Source organism: Brassica napus, chromosome C4 (genome assembly GCF_020379485.1).
Source record: "Brassica napus cultivar Da-Ae chromosome C4, Da-Ae, whole genome shotgun sequence".
NCBI classification, from domain to species: domain Eukaryota; kingdom Viridiplantae; phylum Streptophyta; class Magnoliopsida; order Brassicales; family Brassicaceae; genus Brassica; species Brassica napus.
This window is the reverse complement of record NC_063447.1, coordinates 717,161-731,389: the sequence shown is the minus strand read 5'-3', so window position 1 is coordinate 731,389 and position 14,229 is coordinate 717,161. Positions and strand designations below refer to the sequence as shown.

The 14,229-nt window shown below is 36.4% G+C and overlaps 3 protein-coding genes and 1 long non-coding RNA gene across 4 annotated transcripts; 3 read left to right on the top strand and 1 right to left on the bottom strand.

Moving 5' to 3' along the window:
- Positions 1 to 1,117: 1,117 nt before the first annotated feature.
- LOC106434683 (putative glycerol-3-phosphate transporter 5) lies at positions 1,118 to 1,792 on the top strand. Its single transcript, XM_013875542.1, has one exon. It carries the CDS (start codon positions 1,118 to 1,120, stop codon positions 1,790 to 1,792), a length of 675 nt encoding a protein of 224 aa, XP_013730996.1.
- A 3,995-nt stretch (positions 1,793 to 5,787) lies between these two features.
- On the top strand, positions 5,788 to 7,942 carry LOC106391755. Its single transcript, XR_001278620.3, has 4 exons — positions 5,788 to 5,889; positions 5,979 to 6,156; positions 6,359 to 7,602; positions 7,681 to 7,942. It is a non-coding gene; the product is annotated as an uncharacterized LOC106391755 (long non-coding RNA).
- Positions 7,943 to 9,301: 1,359 nt separating this feature from the next.
- On the top strand, positions 9,302 to 11,454 carry LOC106396144 (ADP-ribosylation factor 1-like). The gene is made up of 7 exons (XM_013836466.3): positions 9,302 to 9,483; positions 10,082 to 10,248; positions 10,334 to 10,404; positions 10,669 to 10,788; positions 10,876 to 10,994; positions 11,092 to 11,173; positions 11,271 to 11,454. The coding sequence occupies exons 2-7, from the start codon at positions 10,101 to 10,103 to the stop codon at positions 11,274 to 11,276; spliced, it is 546 nt and encodes a 181-aa protein (XP_013691920.1). The 5' UTR covers positions 9,302 to 9,483; positions 10,082 to 10,100; the 3' UTR covers positions 11,277 to 11,454.
- A 72-nt stretch (positions 11,455 to 11,526) lies between these two features.
- On the bottom strand, positions 11,527 to 13,103 carry LOC106396142 (galactinol synthase 1). The gene is made up of 4 exons (XM_013836464.3): positions 12,661 to 13,103; positions 12,242 to 12,565; positions 12,024 to 12,158; positions 11,527 to 11,930 (listed from the first exon to the last, which is right to left on the bottom strand). The coding sequence occupies exons 1-4, from the start codon at positions 13,000 to 13,002 to the stop codon at positions 11,715 to 11,717; spliced, it is 1,017 nt and encodes a 338-aa protein (XP_013691918.1). The 5' UTR covers positions 13,003 to 13,103; the 3' UTR covers positions 11,527 to 11,714.
- Positions 13,104 to 14,229: the final 1,126 nt, after the last annotated feature.

Genomic DNA, 14,229 nt, shown 5'->3' with positions numbered 1-14,229 from the left:
AAAGAATCATTTATCACACACCTATGATAAAATCAATTATGTGAGGCTGTGAGATATATCGTTTGGCTAGACTACATATAATAAAAATATAGACTTGATCTGTACACAATAATCTCAATTGTTTTGGTATCGAAAAAAGGTCAAAAGATTTTCGAAGAGGCTTAGATGGATTCAACCTCATCTTTTGTTGTTTCTTCCCAATGCCTCAAATAATATTTTAACTGTTTTATTCTTTCATGGATCAAACAAAACCAAACCAAGAGATAGATATGTTTTTTTTTAATTCAGTACTTTTGTATGCTTTAATGATGTCACTGATGATGAACATAAAATGATATTTCACATATAGATATGAAATATATGGGAATCTAGACATTATTATCTTTTATATGAGTTAGCCTTAACCGAAATCGACATTGCATTATTTATCAAAAGGTTTTGTTGGTGTAGATAGGTTAAATAATCTTGCAAATTCGAAGTACATGTACGAAAAAGTAAATATAATGTAGTCTTTTATTTTTTATATAAAAATAGCTTTTTATTTTTGTTACAAATTCAAAATTATACACCTCTTAAATAACGATTATGGTATTCACCAAAATGTGTGTAAATATATCTTTAGAAAAATTCTGATTGCTTTTATAGGCCAAGCAGTGTAACAAATAAAATTATTTTAATTTTATATTTTTATCAAAAAAAGAGAAAATTTATTGTTGCAAAATCTTTTTGCTAATAAGCGATATTTGTCGGTGCTCCGTAACAAAGTTATCAATATTATTATTCTTAACTTGCAATAAAATAAGATTTTCAACGTAGTACATCACTTCTTTTCTACTTTTTTAATATTTTTGGCATACAATAGCTTTGGAGTTTGGTGGACCATATCACAAATTATTTTATCGTGTTTTTTCTAGCCAAAATGATTTCAACTTTACGCAACCCTTTGACCAAAATGATTTATTTATAATAAGTTGAAAAAATCTCTCTGAGTCCTTCGCCTTGAAGAAATCTGGTAGCAACCCATTACCTACCGTGAGAAAATAAAGCAAAAACAATCTCAAAGATCAACTCTTTTTTTTTTATTCCGAATCAAGAAATGCTCCACCATTGATTCAAGATGCAATCCAAGATCGGCGGCGGCGGCTTACCTCCAGCGTTTTCTCTCTTCCCAAGCTTAAACAAAACCTTCACATTCCACCAAATCCTCGTCCTCATCACCACCTTCCTAGCCTACGCTTCGTTCCACGCCTCTCGCAAACCTCCGAGCATCGTCAAGAGCGTCCTCGGACCTTCCGTCAACGAACAATCAAACTCTCCGATCGACAACAGATGGGCTCCGTTCAAAGGAACCGAAGGAACGCAGAGACTCGGCGAGCTCGATCTAGCGTTCCTATCTTCCTACGCTCTCAGTATGTATTTCGCAGGGCATTTAGGAGATATGATCGATCTGAGGCTGTTTCTCGTGTTTGGGATGATGGGAAGTGGGATCCTCAACGTGCATCTTCTCGGGTTTTACATGACTATTCAGATCGTTTGTGGGTTGTTTCAATCTATCGGGTGGCCTTGTGTTGTCTATGTGGTTGCGAACTGGTGTGGGAAGGAGAAGCGTGGGTTGATTATGGGTGTTTGGAACTCTCATACATCTGTTGGGAAGATTGTTGGTTCCATTGTTGCTTCTTCCGTGCTTGATTCCGGATGGGGTTGGTCTTTTGCTTTGCCTGGTGGGTTGGTGATTGTGTCTGGATTGGTTGTGAGGATTATATCTGACTTGAACCTAGCCACTATTATATAGCGAGGATGGGGAGGGTAAGGAAAGGTAAAGATGTGTCGATCTGATGGCGTTAGTAAATTGAAGAAGCAGTAAATAATTTGTAACCGGTGAAGATTTATTCATCGAAAGGAAGATGAAGCAAAAGAAGACAATAAAAAAGAGATTCTATCAGTGACATGGCAGTTTAATTGGCTCTGAATATTTATGCTGATGTGGCTTGTCTAAAATTGCTTCAATTTAGTTGCTTTTATATAGTGGGATGTCTGGTGTCAACTGGCAATGAAGAAGAAGCCGAGGGAAACTCCGTTTATATAAAGCTCCTAAAAGCAAAACCAAAATAAAATTAAAACTGTATATATCGAAATACATATAAATAAAATAAAATAAAAACTAAAAATGCAAAAGAATAAGAAAATAATACTACTTTTCGCATCATTATCATCATCATCATCATCAGAATAGTTTTTTTTTTTTTTTTTTGATAAAATCATCAAAATAATTAGAAGGTAAAATACATAATTGAAAATAAATTATGATAAGGATATAAAGTTTAGAGTTAATAGTTTATAAAATCCACTCGATAATTAGATGAATAAATTGATGAGAATAGCCGAGAAAACATAGTCATAAAAAAAAAAAAATGAATATTCATACTAAGACACGGATACAATTACGTGGAGTAGTAAAGTACGTGAGGGTAGGGAATGGTGAGTAGATTGTCATGCATCTTTTTGGAGTTACTTGTTTTGGCTGTCTCAATCTGTAAGATGTCCAAGTTAAATACGTTTGTTAATATCTTGCTTTTACTTCTTATCTGTCGCCTGTCGTTTTGATAATCAATTGGTCAACTTGCATTTTTAGAATCTTATTATTTGTACAATCGATATGCCCTTATCTTCTAATTTCTTTTTTAATACTATAATTTCATTAGTATATGTGTTTCGATAGCTCATGAAAATTAGATTATCCCAAGGTTATTTTCAAATAGTTTTTCGCCTAAAATTTTCAAAATACATTTTGTTATAAAAATTAGGTCTTATCAGGAGAAAATGTCACTTTTAACTAGATGTAATAAAATAGTAGTTGTTGTAGATATTATGTTTATATTTATGCAGTGATGTGGCAATAGTAAGAACTCAACCAAACATACATAAGCCAAGAAGCAAACTTGACCTAACTATCCCATCCCGCTTGGTTTTAAATTAATTTAATTTTCTTAACTTTTTTGTCGCCGATTGTAACTTTTCACTCAATTATATTAATATACATACTTGTTAGGATTTGGATTCAGATACGTTTAAAAGTTGTCTCTCAAATGTTTGGCTGCGGTTTTCTCACGCATAGCTTAACTTGGCTCCTTTAAATATGACCCATAAGAGACTTAAGAGTAATTAAATTGGTAAAAGCCACTTAAATAAATCACATATTATACGTAAGGAATGCATGGCCACTCTTGTCCATTGGTCTTAGATTTCTGATATGCTTTGCTGGCATTTTAATTTTGAAATATTTGGATAGTATATTTTGGCCCCACAAAAAGTGTATTTGTAGAGATTGAAATTGCTATATGGATGCGTTACATGTGTAGATAGATATAGATGTTTGAAGGAAAAACTATAGTATCATATATGTGGCTACAAGTTACAAAAAAATAATATATGTGGCTACATATGCACTTGTGTGATGTGTCGTATATGTGATTACACATATAACGAATATCTAATATATAATTTGGAAAGAGAGGGTATGACCCATGTGCCCTAGACAACTCGATGAAATCTCACAGCCTCAATACAATAGTGAGCCTTATTCCCCGAACTAACTTCCACGATTATTTATCATTCCAAATTTGTCTAAGCACTGGATAATTTTAATATATACAAAAGTAATTAACATCGTGGGATGATAATTTGTTTAGATTATCATGTAAGCGAAGAACTAATAGTCGACGGCCTACCATATTCCAAATGACGTTGTAATCTACGTACGTAATTTTACCACATTTTTCTCTCCTAAAGTATATACTTTGTATCCGGACCTTTCCCTGTATATTCGTGGGTCACATACCTTTATTATTCAAATAGTTCAAAGGATTATATTGTTTTTTCTGCTAAACACACAAAAGTATTGTCAAACTATTAGAAACGATGCAGTTCGTGTAATTGTTTCGTTGAATCAATTATTGTATATAGATACATAAAAATAAACAAGTGATATGCCAAAGTCGTAACATAACTCATGATCATATATTTTTTTGTTATATCAAATTCGTTTCACTTCATTCATCTAATTCTCCAATAAGAAAGCAGCTATAACGTTATACTCTAGAATTTTATATTGCAGATTGATTGGGAATTTCGTGGCGGTAACTTGGTTGGAACGGGATCAGAACAAGTTGATTTAACCATCAGCTTTAAACAAGGTGGTTAGAGCTTCTCCGATCCGAGTTGTAGTGGGTATCTAGTAATTTTAGAAAAAGAAAAAAATACTAAATTAAAAGAGAGAAAACATAGAGGTTCAATATTTTTGACATTGTTTCAGATACTCAAATCACATTTACTTCTCATCTATTGGTCCATCTATTTAAAAATAAATTGAAATTAATAATAATATTAGAATATCATTATTTTTATTTTTTTTAGAAACTAAAAGTTGTTCTTATGTATGTGGGTTACTATAACAAACGCTAATAGAAACCATTATCTACAGTTATGTGACGTATGTCCCGATAAATATTACAATATACAATATTTTACGTAAGAGACGCTAACCAATTTTGGGAGAAAAAACAACATTGAAAACGATAAGCTTACGCTAACCAATTTTGGGAGAAAAAACAACATTGAAAACGATAAGCAGAACCATTGAAGTGAGGAATGACAAAAACAACTGTGTGTACAAAGCCGAAACACCTGATGGGTCCATAATTGGCCGAACATCCACTTCTAGTTTTCGGTGTATAACTACTGTGGTACTGTATATGATTATTCACATAATAACAAAAAAAAAAACATCTCTTAAGGTGGTAGGCCCTTTTTTCCTTCATCATTCCCCCCCTTTGACACCGTTCACTTCAACAACAATTCACATTATTATGACCACCACTTTTTGTTTTTATGGTTTAAGTTAAACAGATGAGGTATAAACCGAACCCACGTTTTCTCCGTCATAACACAAACAAGTATGAACTCTGATTTCTAGAGTTTTCTTCCATTGGAGGTCAACTTACGCTTTTATCATTACTATGATCTTTCATATCATCACATTATTGCTAGGGTTACAAGTTTTCTCTCACATTTATCATTAATGATTTCTTTTCAAGAAAAAGTCGTTCATTTCAAAACTTGGATAATAATAATTGAAACAATACATCCCAAATTTATAACATCTCATACAACTTGATAGGCGCCAGACAAATAAAGAAGCCCTACTAACGAATCTAGAATCTATGTACATGGTAGAATAGAATTGATCAATGTTACGATCAATGTTACCTATAGTACGATGGCAAATAGAGTAGCATGCTTTACCAACTATATAGTCTAATTAGAAAAATACTTACAACTTTCAAAATATTCAAATTGAATTTCAGTTTTAAGATCGATCGTATGGTGCATAAAAGTTACAAATAGTATTAATGTGGTTAACTAGCTTTGTGGGGTGGGGGGGGGGGGGGTGTATAAACTGATTAAGCTAGTTAGAAGTGTCGATCTCTAGTACAAATGCCACTATATATCTTAAAAGTTATGCACTAAACGAAGTACACTAACAACAACAAATGAGGTCATCACTCATATGATCATACAAAACTTATAAACGTTTAAATATATTAAAAACGAAAAAGAACAAACAAAACAACAATTGATTAGAGCACGATTAACCCTGTATCTTAGAGGGTTCTTAACCATAATTAGAATTAAAAGAAAAGAAAAAATGAGAATTAAAAGAAGAACCGTCGCTTAATTTGGAGTTAGAAGAAACGTGCCTTAGTGGACACGTGTAAGCACGTGAGTCACCACTCCAAGCCTCTCTCTCTATACTTCACTTTGCTGCTTTCCCTCTCTGCCTCCTTCCATGGCTCCATCTGTGCAACCTTCTTCATCACCTCTTCGTACAAGGTATAACAAAATCATCAACCTTTATTGTAAAAATCAATCCTTTTTATTACTAATCTCCTGAATCTTTGATATGTCTCGTGTTGAAACAGTAAAGGCGATGACAAGTATGCGAATGTGAAATGGGAAGAGCTCGGATTCTCTTTGATTCCGACAGATTGCATGTATGTGGCGAAGTGCAGACAAGGAGAGAGTTTCACAGAAGGGAAGATTGTTCCTTATGGTGACATTTCAATCAGCCCTTGTTCTCCTATTCTCAACTATGGCCAGGTTCTCTTCTCTCTTATAACTTGTCCTGATCTTAAAACTAAAAACGTTTATTTGCTTTGCATGCCAAATCTCACTGTTTTGTAGATTCATATATTTTGTAAAAGTTGTTTGATATTTTATAGTGTATAAGGGAGCAAAAGCTTAGAACTTTAGTGTTTATACATGTATATATAAGAGTTTGAGAGAAACCTTGGATTTGTAGGGACTATTTGAAGGTCTGAAAGCTTACAGAAGGGCAACGAGATGCTGATGTTCTTATGGCACATTTAGAAAGTGAGCAGATACAACATGAGAAGTATTACAAGACTTGGCGTTTCAAATACAAATATGAAGAAAAGCATTATGTTGAGAAGAACACGGGAATGGATTATGTTTCTTATTCGATCTTTGATGCCTTGTTGAGTATTATCAGTAAGGATGGTGCTGCAGGAGATAGATAACAAACTTATTGTGTGGAGTTTGCTGAGTTTCCGATGCAGCAACGGCAGTGGCGTATTGGAATTACTTCATATCGGCTAGAGGTGAAGCTGAGTATGTTGTGTTAGGCTGTATCACATGGTTTTTTCTCACAGTGGTTGCAAACTCAAAGAGGGATTGCCTGGTTGATCTTGCTTTCCTATTGTCACTTCAGAACGAGCTGTGGAGTGAGCACCATTTGGTTGTGCAATTGATTCTACTCTTTTGGTACCCTGCAAGTGTTGAACAAAAAGATTATTTTGCTGTGTGGCATTTCTGGAAATACAGAGTTACAAGCAGCACGTTGTGGCAGTATTCAGGGCCAGTGTGCCTATGGATAGAGACTGAAGATGGAAATGCAACATGTTATGCATGAGCTCAAAGAAGTTACAGCGGGTGATGTTACGTTTCACATAAAACATCAGTGGGGATTGCACAATGGAGTCATTGTGTTGCTGCAGAACAATGTGTGCTTCGGAGTTCTGGCTTTGTTGGGTCTGTCATTAGCTTGGACTACACTGCAAAGAGTTCACAACATTTGGCACCGATGGAGACGCAAGGATTGGTGGTTTAAGTTCAAAAACAAAGCAGTGTTAAACCTAGAAGGTTGGGGTCAAGCTTCTTTTCAAAGGCGGGGGTATTGATAAGCTGGTATTAGCTTTAGTACCATGAGAAGATAAGAGGATTAAAAGGCTGGTTTCTGTGTACACAGTTCATAATTTGTGTTCCTGCCAAAAGACTCCTTAGAACTGAAATGGTTGAGTCTTGTAGGGGAGCACAGGTCTGAACCTAAAAGTTGATCATAAGCATCACAGAGCTCATTCTGGTGGGACGGGTAGTGTCAAGAGTTGCACAAACTATTCTCCTGTAAGTTAAAAGAGACACCAAAAATAATACTATTATACATCACAAACTATTCTCTTCTTGTGATTGTGAGATCCATTTCTTTTGACAACCACAAAGCTCATGTTTCGTCTGAGACAAATGCAGGTACATGTTTTATCATCTGAATTGTTGAGTGTTGGCATCTTACGCTGCTGATGGTGTTTACTACTCCTTCATTGGCAGATGAAACCTCTCCAGTTCCTACGGAAGAAACCGATGAAGAGATTCCAGAAGAAGAAGCGGTATGCAGAATCTGCCTAGACGTATGTGAAGAAGGCAACACTCTGAAAATGGAGTGCAGCTGCAAAGGTGATCTCAAACTTGTCCATGAAACCTGTGCCATTAAGTGGTTTAGCACAAAGGGAACAGTGTTTTTTTTAAGAACTTCAAAATAAGAAACTACCATTGGAGATCAAAAATCAATAAAGCTCTTAACTAAGGTTCTTATTTACTTTTAATTACTAAAATAATGAATAAGAGACCCAAATGGAGTTATGGGTTAATCATGCTCTTAGCCTACAGTTCGAAAAGACATCTCCTTATTGTCTGTGCAAAGGTTTGGCAATGCGTCTGAGTCTCTCTATGAACAATATTACAACACGTTACGGATGTAAACAATTTGGCATTTTTGTATCCGAAAATTACATATGCATCTATAGTTTCGTCATTTATCGTTTCCATATGGAAACTGCGATTGCCGGTCGTGTTTTTGACGTACTTCAAGAAACTGCGTATCATCGTCAAGCAAGATACATAATCGCCGTCTCAGACTATTTAAGCCCTGTACAAAATTTTAAACTGAAAACTCTAACAAATCTTTCTTCCACATTTTTCTTTTTACGGATCTTTCTTACGCATTTAGCACGAAAAAAATAAAAAGCAAAACCATCTAGAGTTTTCGGTTTAGTTGTCAAGCTAAAAATTAGAAATGCTTGGAAGTATGAAATATATTGTCGCCCACTTATACAATAAAGTATGAAACATGGATGCATGAAGGATAGACTTCCATAATGCTTGTGGTAGGGTCTTTTCATTCATCATCTTGTCTCACTTCCTTTTCTTTTCCAGCTCTCGTTTTAATTACAGCCAATATGTTTTTATCTCTATGCTTTTTATTTTATGTAAAAAGTGTTTCTTTATTGGAATCTACAATCCAGGAAATATTGGAGCCTTAGACCACCATTAACCCTAGCATCCTATTTGGAGTGTTTAATTTTTTTTATTTTATTTTTTTTAGTTTTTTCTCTAATTTAAATAAAAAAAAAATTAAAAACAAACCAATCGCGGACTGCCACGTGTCAGTGGGGCCCACAATACAGGTTTAACACCAGTGCTTAATTAAACAAAAGAATCACAGATACTTAATTTTTGTGTGGATCTCACCCACTATTATATTATTTTTTTGCTAAGCACCTCCATTAATACTGCTCTTAGAATCGTAATAATATCTCATATAAGAGGTTGACTTGGCAAAGAATTTAGCTAAACGCGCAAATCATTACAAAGTAATTTGATTAAATAGACTTTTTTTGTATGAAATTGATTCAGACACAAGGACCGACCAATTCAAGAACAATGAATGGATATGATTCATCCTTTATAAAGAAAAAGCTTTTATGACAGTTTGCGCTTCCATGATGAAAATTCGAATAGAAGAGTAACTCTTAGGCCGGTAAGCCCATTGGGCTCGTTTAAGAAGGGAAGAAGTAATATTATTTTAGTTACTAAATATTGCAAAAATGGGCCGATCTGTCCATGACTTAAACTAACAGATCCAAAACATATAATCAAAGGATTTAATAAATTATATAATATTCGACGTATTTTTAACGCTCAGTGGGTGGGATAATTATAAGTAGAGATTATTTTTCGTTGTCTCTTAAAAAAAAAAATCAAATCGTGAAACGTTCGCAGGCCATTTGCTTGGACGAACCATCGGAATCAGAGAGGGAGAGAGCTTAGATCTCACGCGGCGTTGTTTCTTCGGTACGTTTGTTCCTTCTCTAACCATCTCTCTCTCTCTCGTTTAACCGATTCGAATTTCTAGCTTAGATCCGGAACCGTGCTCTGTTCATGACTTTCATTTTCCAGATCTATTGTGATTCGTGTGATTCGATAGTTTGTAATGCTTGGATCTGTATCCGATATGCGAATTTGATTATTCGATCTATGATTCGATCCATAGCTGAGGATAAGAATGAGATCCGATGCGATTTGTAATCATTCATCATAGGTTCCACATTGGTCTTGATAGCTGAGATTAGATGAATCCTCGATTGCGTTTTTTTTTTGTATCTTAGGATAGTTGGTATAGTACCGGTTATTGTTGGTTAAGTGTTTACCGGAGAGAGAGAGAAGAAGAGAGCTGAAAGAAGTTTGTTATTCACATTAATGTTAACTATACCAAGCTGGTATTTACACATTTATATACCAAGCTGGTATTTACAAGTAAACCGGGTAAACACTTAACCAACAATAACCGGTACTATACCAACTATCCTAAGATTGTAACCATAATATCTGGATTCTCAACTTATTTTGGTTTTGAATTTGATCAAATCCGTTTTTTTTTTGTGGTTAGCAGGTTTGGATTTTAAAATAAAATGGGGCTGTCATTTGGGAAGCTGTTCAGCAAGCTCTTTGCGAAGAAAGAGATGCGTATTCTCATGGTTGGTCTCGACGCTGCTGGTAAGACCACCATCCTCTACAAGCTCAAGCTTGGTGAGATCGTGACAACCATTCCCACCATTGGTGAGTAACTTACCCTATTGATTATGTTGTTGTTAAAATGTTTTGTATGAGAAGCTGACGAGACGGTTATTGTTTGTTTTTGCAGGTTTCAATGTTGAGACTGTGGAATACAAGAACATTAGCTTCACCGTCTGGGATGTCGGGGGTCAGGACAAGGTGTCCTCTAACTTGATAATGTTCCAAGTGTTGTTTGATCGTCTGTTCCGAAATGGTTTGCTTATTAGGTTCAGTGTTGGTGAACTTCGTTCGTGTACCAATACTCTACATTTGATACGCTAAATTAAAATCAGCCTGAACTTTGACCTTACTTTGATTCCTTCTCAAAGAAGTGTCGTTTCCTGGCTGACATTACCTATATTAGCACTCTAGTTGACTATGTTATTTCCATTTTTATTAATGGTTTCTTTCTTGCTCGTCTAGATCCGTCCATTGTGGAGGCACTACTTCCAGAACACGCAGGGGCTTATCTTTGTTGTGGACAGCAACGATCGCGACCGTGTTGTTGAAGCCAGGGACGAGCTTCACAGGATGCTCAACGAGGTATACATAGACAAGAATCATCAATTCTTTCTACATCATTATTTGATTGTTGACTTTGTGATAGTTTTTTCTTTTTTATTGTGGCAGGATGAATTGAGGGATGCAGTTCTGCTTGTTTTTGCTAACAAGCAAGATCTTCCCAACGCTATGAACGCTGCTGAGATTACCGACAAGCTTGGTCTTCACTCTCTCCGCCAACGTCACTGGTGAGCAAAACACACACATACAAATCTTCGCTAACTATCTCGATCCACATTCTAAACCGGGACATATGAGCTTATATGTTGTTCGTTGTAATGACAGGTACATTCAGAGCACATGTGCCACCTCTGGAGAAGGACTCTACGAGGGACTTGACTGGCTCTCCAACAACATCGCTAACAAGGTACTAACTATTACGCTCTACTTACTCTCTTTCAACTCCATTTCTCATTTAATCATTTCATGGAGTCTGAGACAAATTTTCAACGCACGATGTGCAGGCGTAGAAGGGAGATAGCGGGATTCATCTTTCTTTGCTTGTTTTGTTATATACATCAGAGTAAGGGGTCTGTTTCTCTAGCACTACAAAACGAAACCAAGTTTTTATTATGTTATACATTCTTCTTCGTCTGTTGTTCTTCAACAATTTAGTACTTTCCTTTAATAAATCATAAGCCTTTTCTTTTTTGCATTTTCTTTCTGAAGTGAGTACATTCTTTTCTTTTAATCAGTTTTTTCCTTGTATCCAGTTTCTTCTTTGAGTAAACAGATCTTTACTGTCCGATAATTAATATCGTTATTAAATTTTGAACAAAAAACACGCGTCAATCTCAAAAGCACATGAAACCAATGACAGCATGCGTGGTTGTCGTAACAACACCACGACTCATAATCCACCTGCTGCTCCACAAAAACGGAATCTACTTCACCGACAATTTTGACATTCAAGCAGCGGACGGTGCAGTCACGTACTTGACCCGTCCAGCTTCAGTAAGAGCGTTGATGAACGGCTTCAGATTCACTAGATCCGACTCTGCTTCAGATTTCTTGTAATCCAAGGAATCGTCCTTGTAAATGTCCCACCATTTGTTCACTAACATTTTGATGTCTTCTCTCTCCATATTCGCTTCCTTCCCTGTGTATCTCCATGGCTTCGAACCCTGTAATTAAAAAGGCAACAAAGAACACGTTAGAACTCAACAAGAATCATTGGTCTAAATAGAAACAAATAGTTTGCACGTAAAATAACTCACCGCTGCACAGTAGTGGACCACCTTGACTTTATCGAGCTCGACATTTTCTGGGTGACGCCATAGCATCGCTAGGACAAGATTGTAAACCAAAGGAATCGGCTTGTAGATTTTCTTGAAATACATGTTCAGAAAGTCCTGCACCACAATCAAACCCAATACTTAGAACAGAGCAAGAAAACAGAGCAGAACCAGTCGGATTACTAACTTTTACTTCTTACCTGTTCAGCGAAAGGAGTCGGGGGAGTGACTTTAAGGGTCCTGAGCAGATCCTCGTAAGTATCAAGGCCAGGTTCGAACACGAACATTCCAGCGTTGAAGTAGAGAGCCGGTGGTTCTCCAAGCTCCGCCTTTGGCCACTGGACCTTCTCAGGGCACTGTTGGCAGTACCCGATCTTGTATTGCGGCGTGTGGCTCCATGTCCTCTCGCAGAAACAGTCCATCACCGCGTAAAAGTACCCATCAGGGAGGTCGAACAAGTGATCGATGTTCTCGTAAACTTGAATGTCCCCATCTAAATATATCATTTTACTGTACTCCACAAACTACACAACAGAGCAATAACCATATTTTATAAGTTAGTTATTTTCAAACTAACTCAAAAAAAAAAAGGAAGTTAAACGACGTCGTTTAATAGTACCTTCCAGATACGGAGTTTGGAATAGTTGATGACGTAATAAGCCATTGCAAACTGAGTTTGGTTCTCGGGTGGGTAAACCGGTTCGATCTCGCGGACGATGCAACCTTGTTCCACGAGTATACGACGGTGCTCCTCCGGGACGTCTGGTAGTATCGCCACAACGAGTGGATACGCTGATTTGACTTTTCTTAGTCCTTTGGCTAAACCAACGACTCCTTTCACGTAGTCACCGTTACCGGCGAGGAACGTCACGTAGGCTCGACCGCCGTGGACTGGGGACGACGGTTTTGTTATCGTCACGGCTGATTTCTCGGTGGTGGTTTGTGTGAGCTCTGGAGCCATGTGAGAAGCACGTGATTTTAGAGGATTTAGAGAAGTGTGATGAGACAAGAGTTGTTTTGTTTATGTTGTGTTGTGTTTAGTGATTGATAATGTGGTGGCTCAACGGGTGTTACTATTATAGGCGAGAGGTTTAGTTGTCATCATGAAATCTGGATCGTACACGTGTAAATTTAATATCAGACGGTGGTGATTGGCGTTTGGTGAAAGTTCTGGAAGTGACCTAACGGGAAAATTTAAACTATTAACACGGAAAACGCTAGAAGCAGCTACGGTGTTGTGAGGAAGACTTATGTATTTTAATACCTTCGTATCCGTGGAAAAAAATGCTCGTAATGAGTTTTATTAAAACTTGATCATACATTAGCACAGGCTTTTTCAACACTCCGATCACACGCACGACAAGTAGAATGTTCTTTCTCAATCTCCATAGCTGAATCTCTACAAGTTTTTGTCCTCCATAAAATTACAAACAAATACACGAAGGAACGTGACCGTTTTTATACGTCTTGAATCACATCATATTTCTATCTCATAACCATAAGAGATTCACGTACGTCCTTTAATTTCTGACAGCATTAATATATAATATAATACCACCACATCAAATTAAACTCGAGTGTTCCAGATCATGTTCCATCTTTAATCCCAAGTTTTGATAAACATCATCAAATAACTCGCAACTTTTTTAGTTAAATTGTTCTTCATCTATATATATACATCAACTTCTTGCATATCATGTTTACCTTGCTAAATTTCTATGGTACTTAACCTCTCCCTCTTTTCTTTCAAGTTTCAAGTGATATGAGTTTGAACAAAACTACTACTCTGATAGATAAGGACGTTACATACGTTTCAAATGCTTAATTTCCCATTATGCGTTGTACTATCTAATGAGAAATAGTTGATAACAAAGTTACAAGGAGGCAAAATAACCATGTGAAAAATGGAGACTTCTGATGGAAACGACATCTCTGAGACTAACTATATACACACCGAATCAATTGTTTACTGGGTGAGGACTGAGGAGTAACCAGGAGATATACGCGCAATTTGGTTTGAGCCCTTAATGGGCCATAAAACTAATATTATGGTGCGTAGTGAATTTTTAGTGGGCTCTCTACCCAGAAACCTAGTTGCGATATTTGGTTATATTATAGTTTCGGATATTTTTTTATATCTCTATCCGCTTATCCGCCGGTCCGATCCGCCCTTATCCGCCGGTCCGAT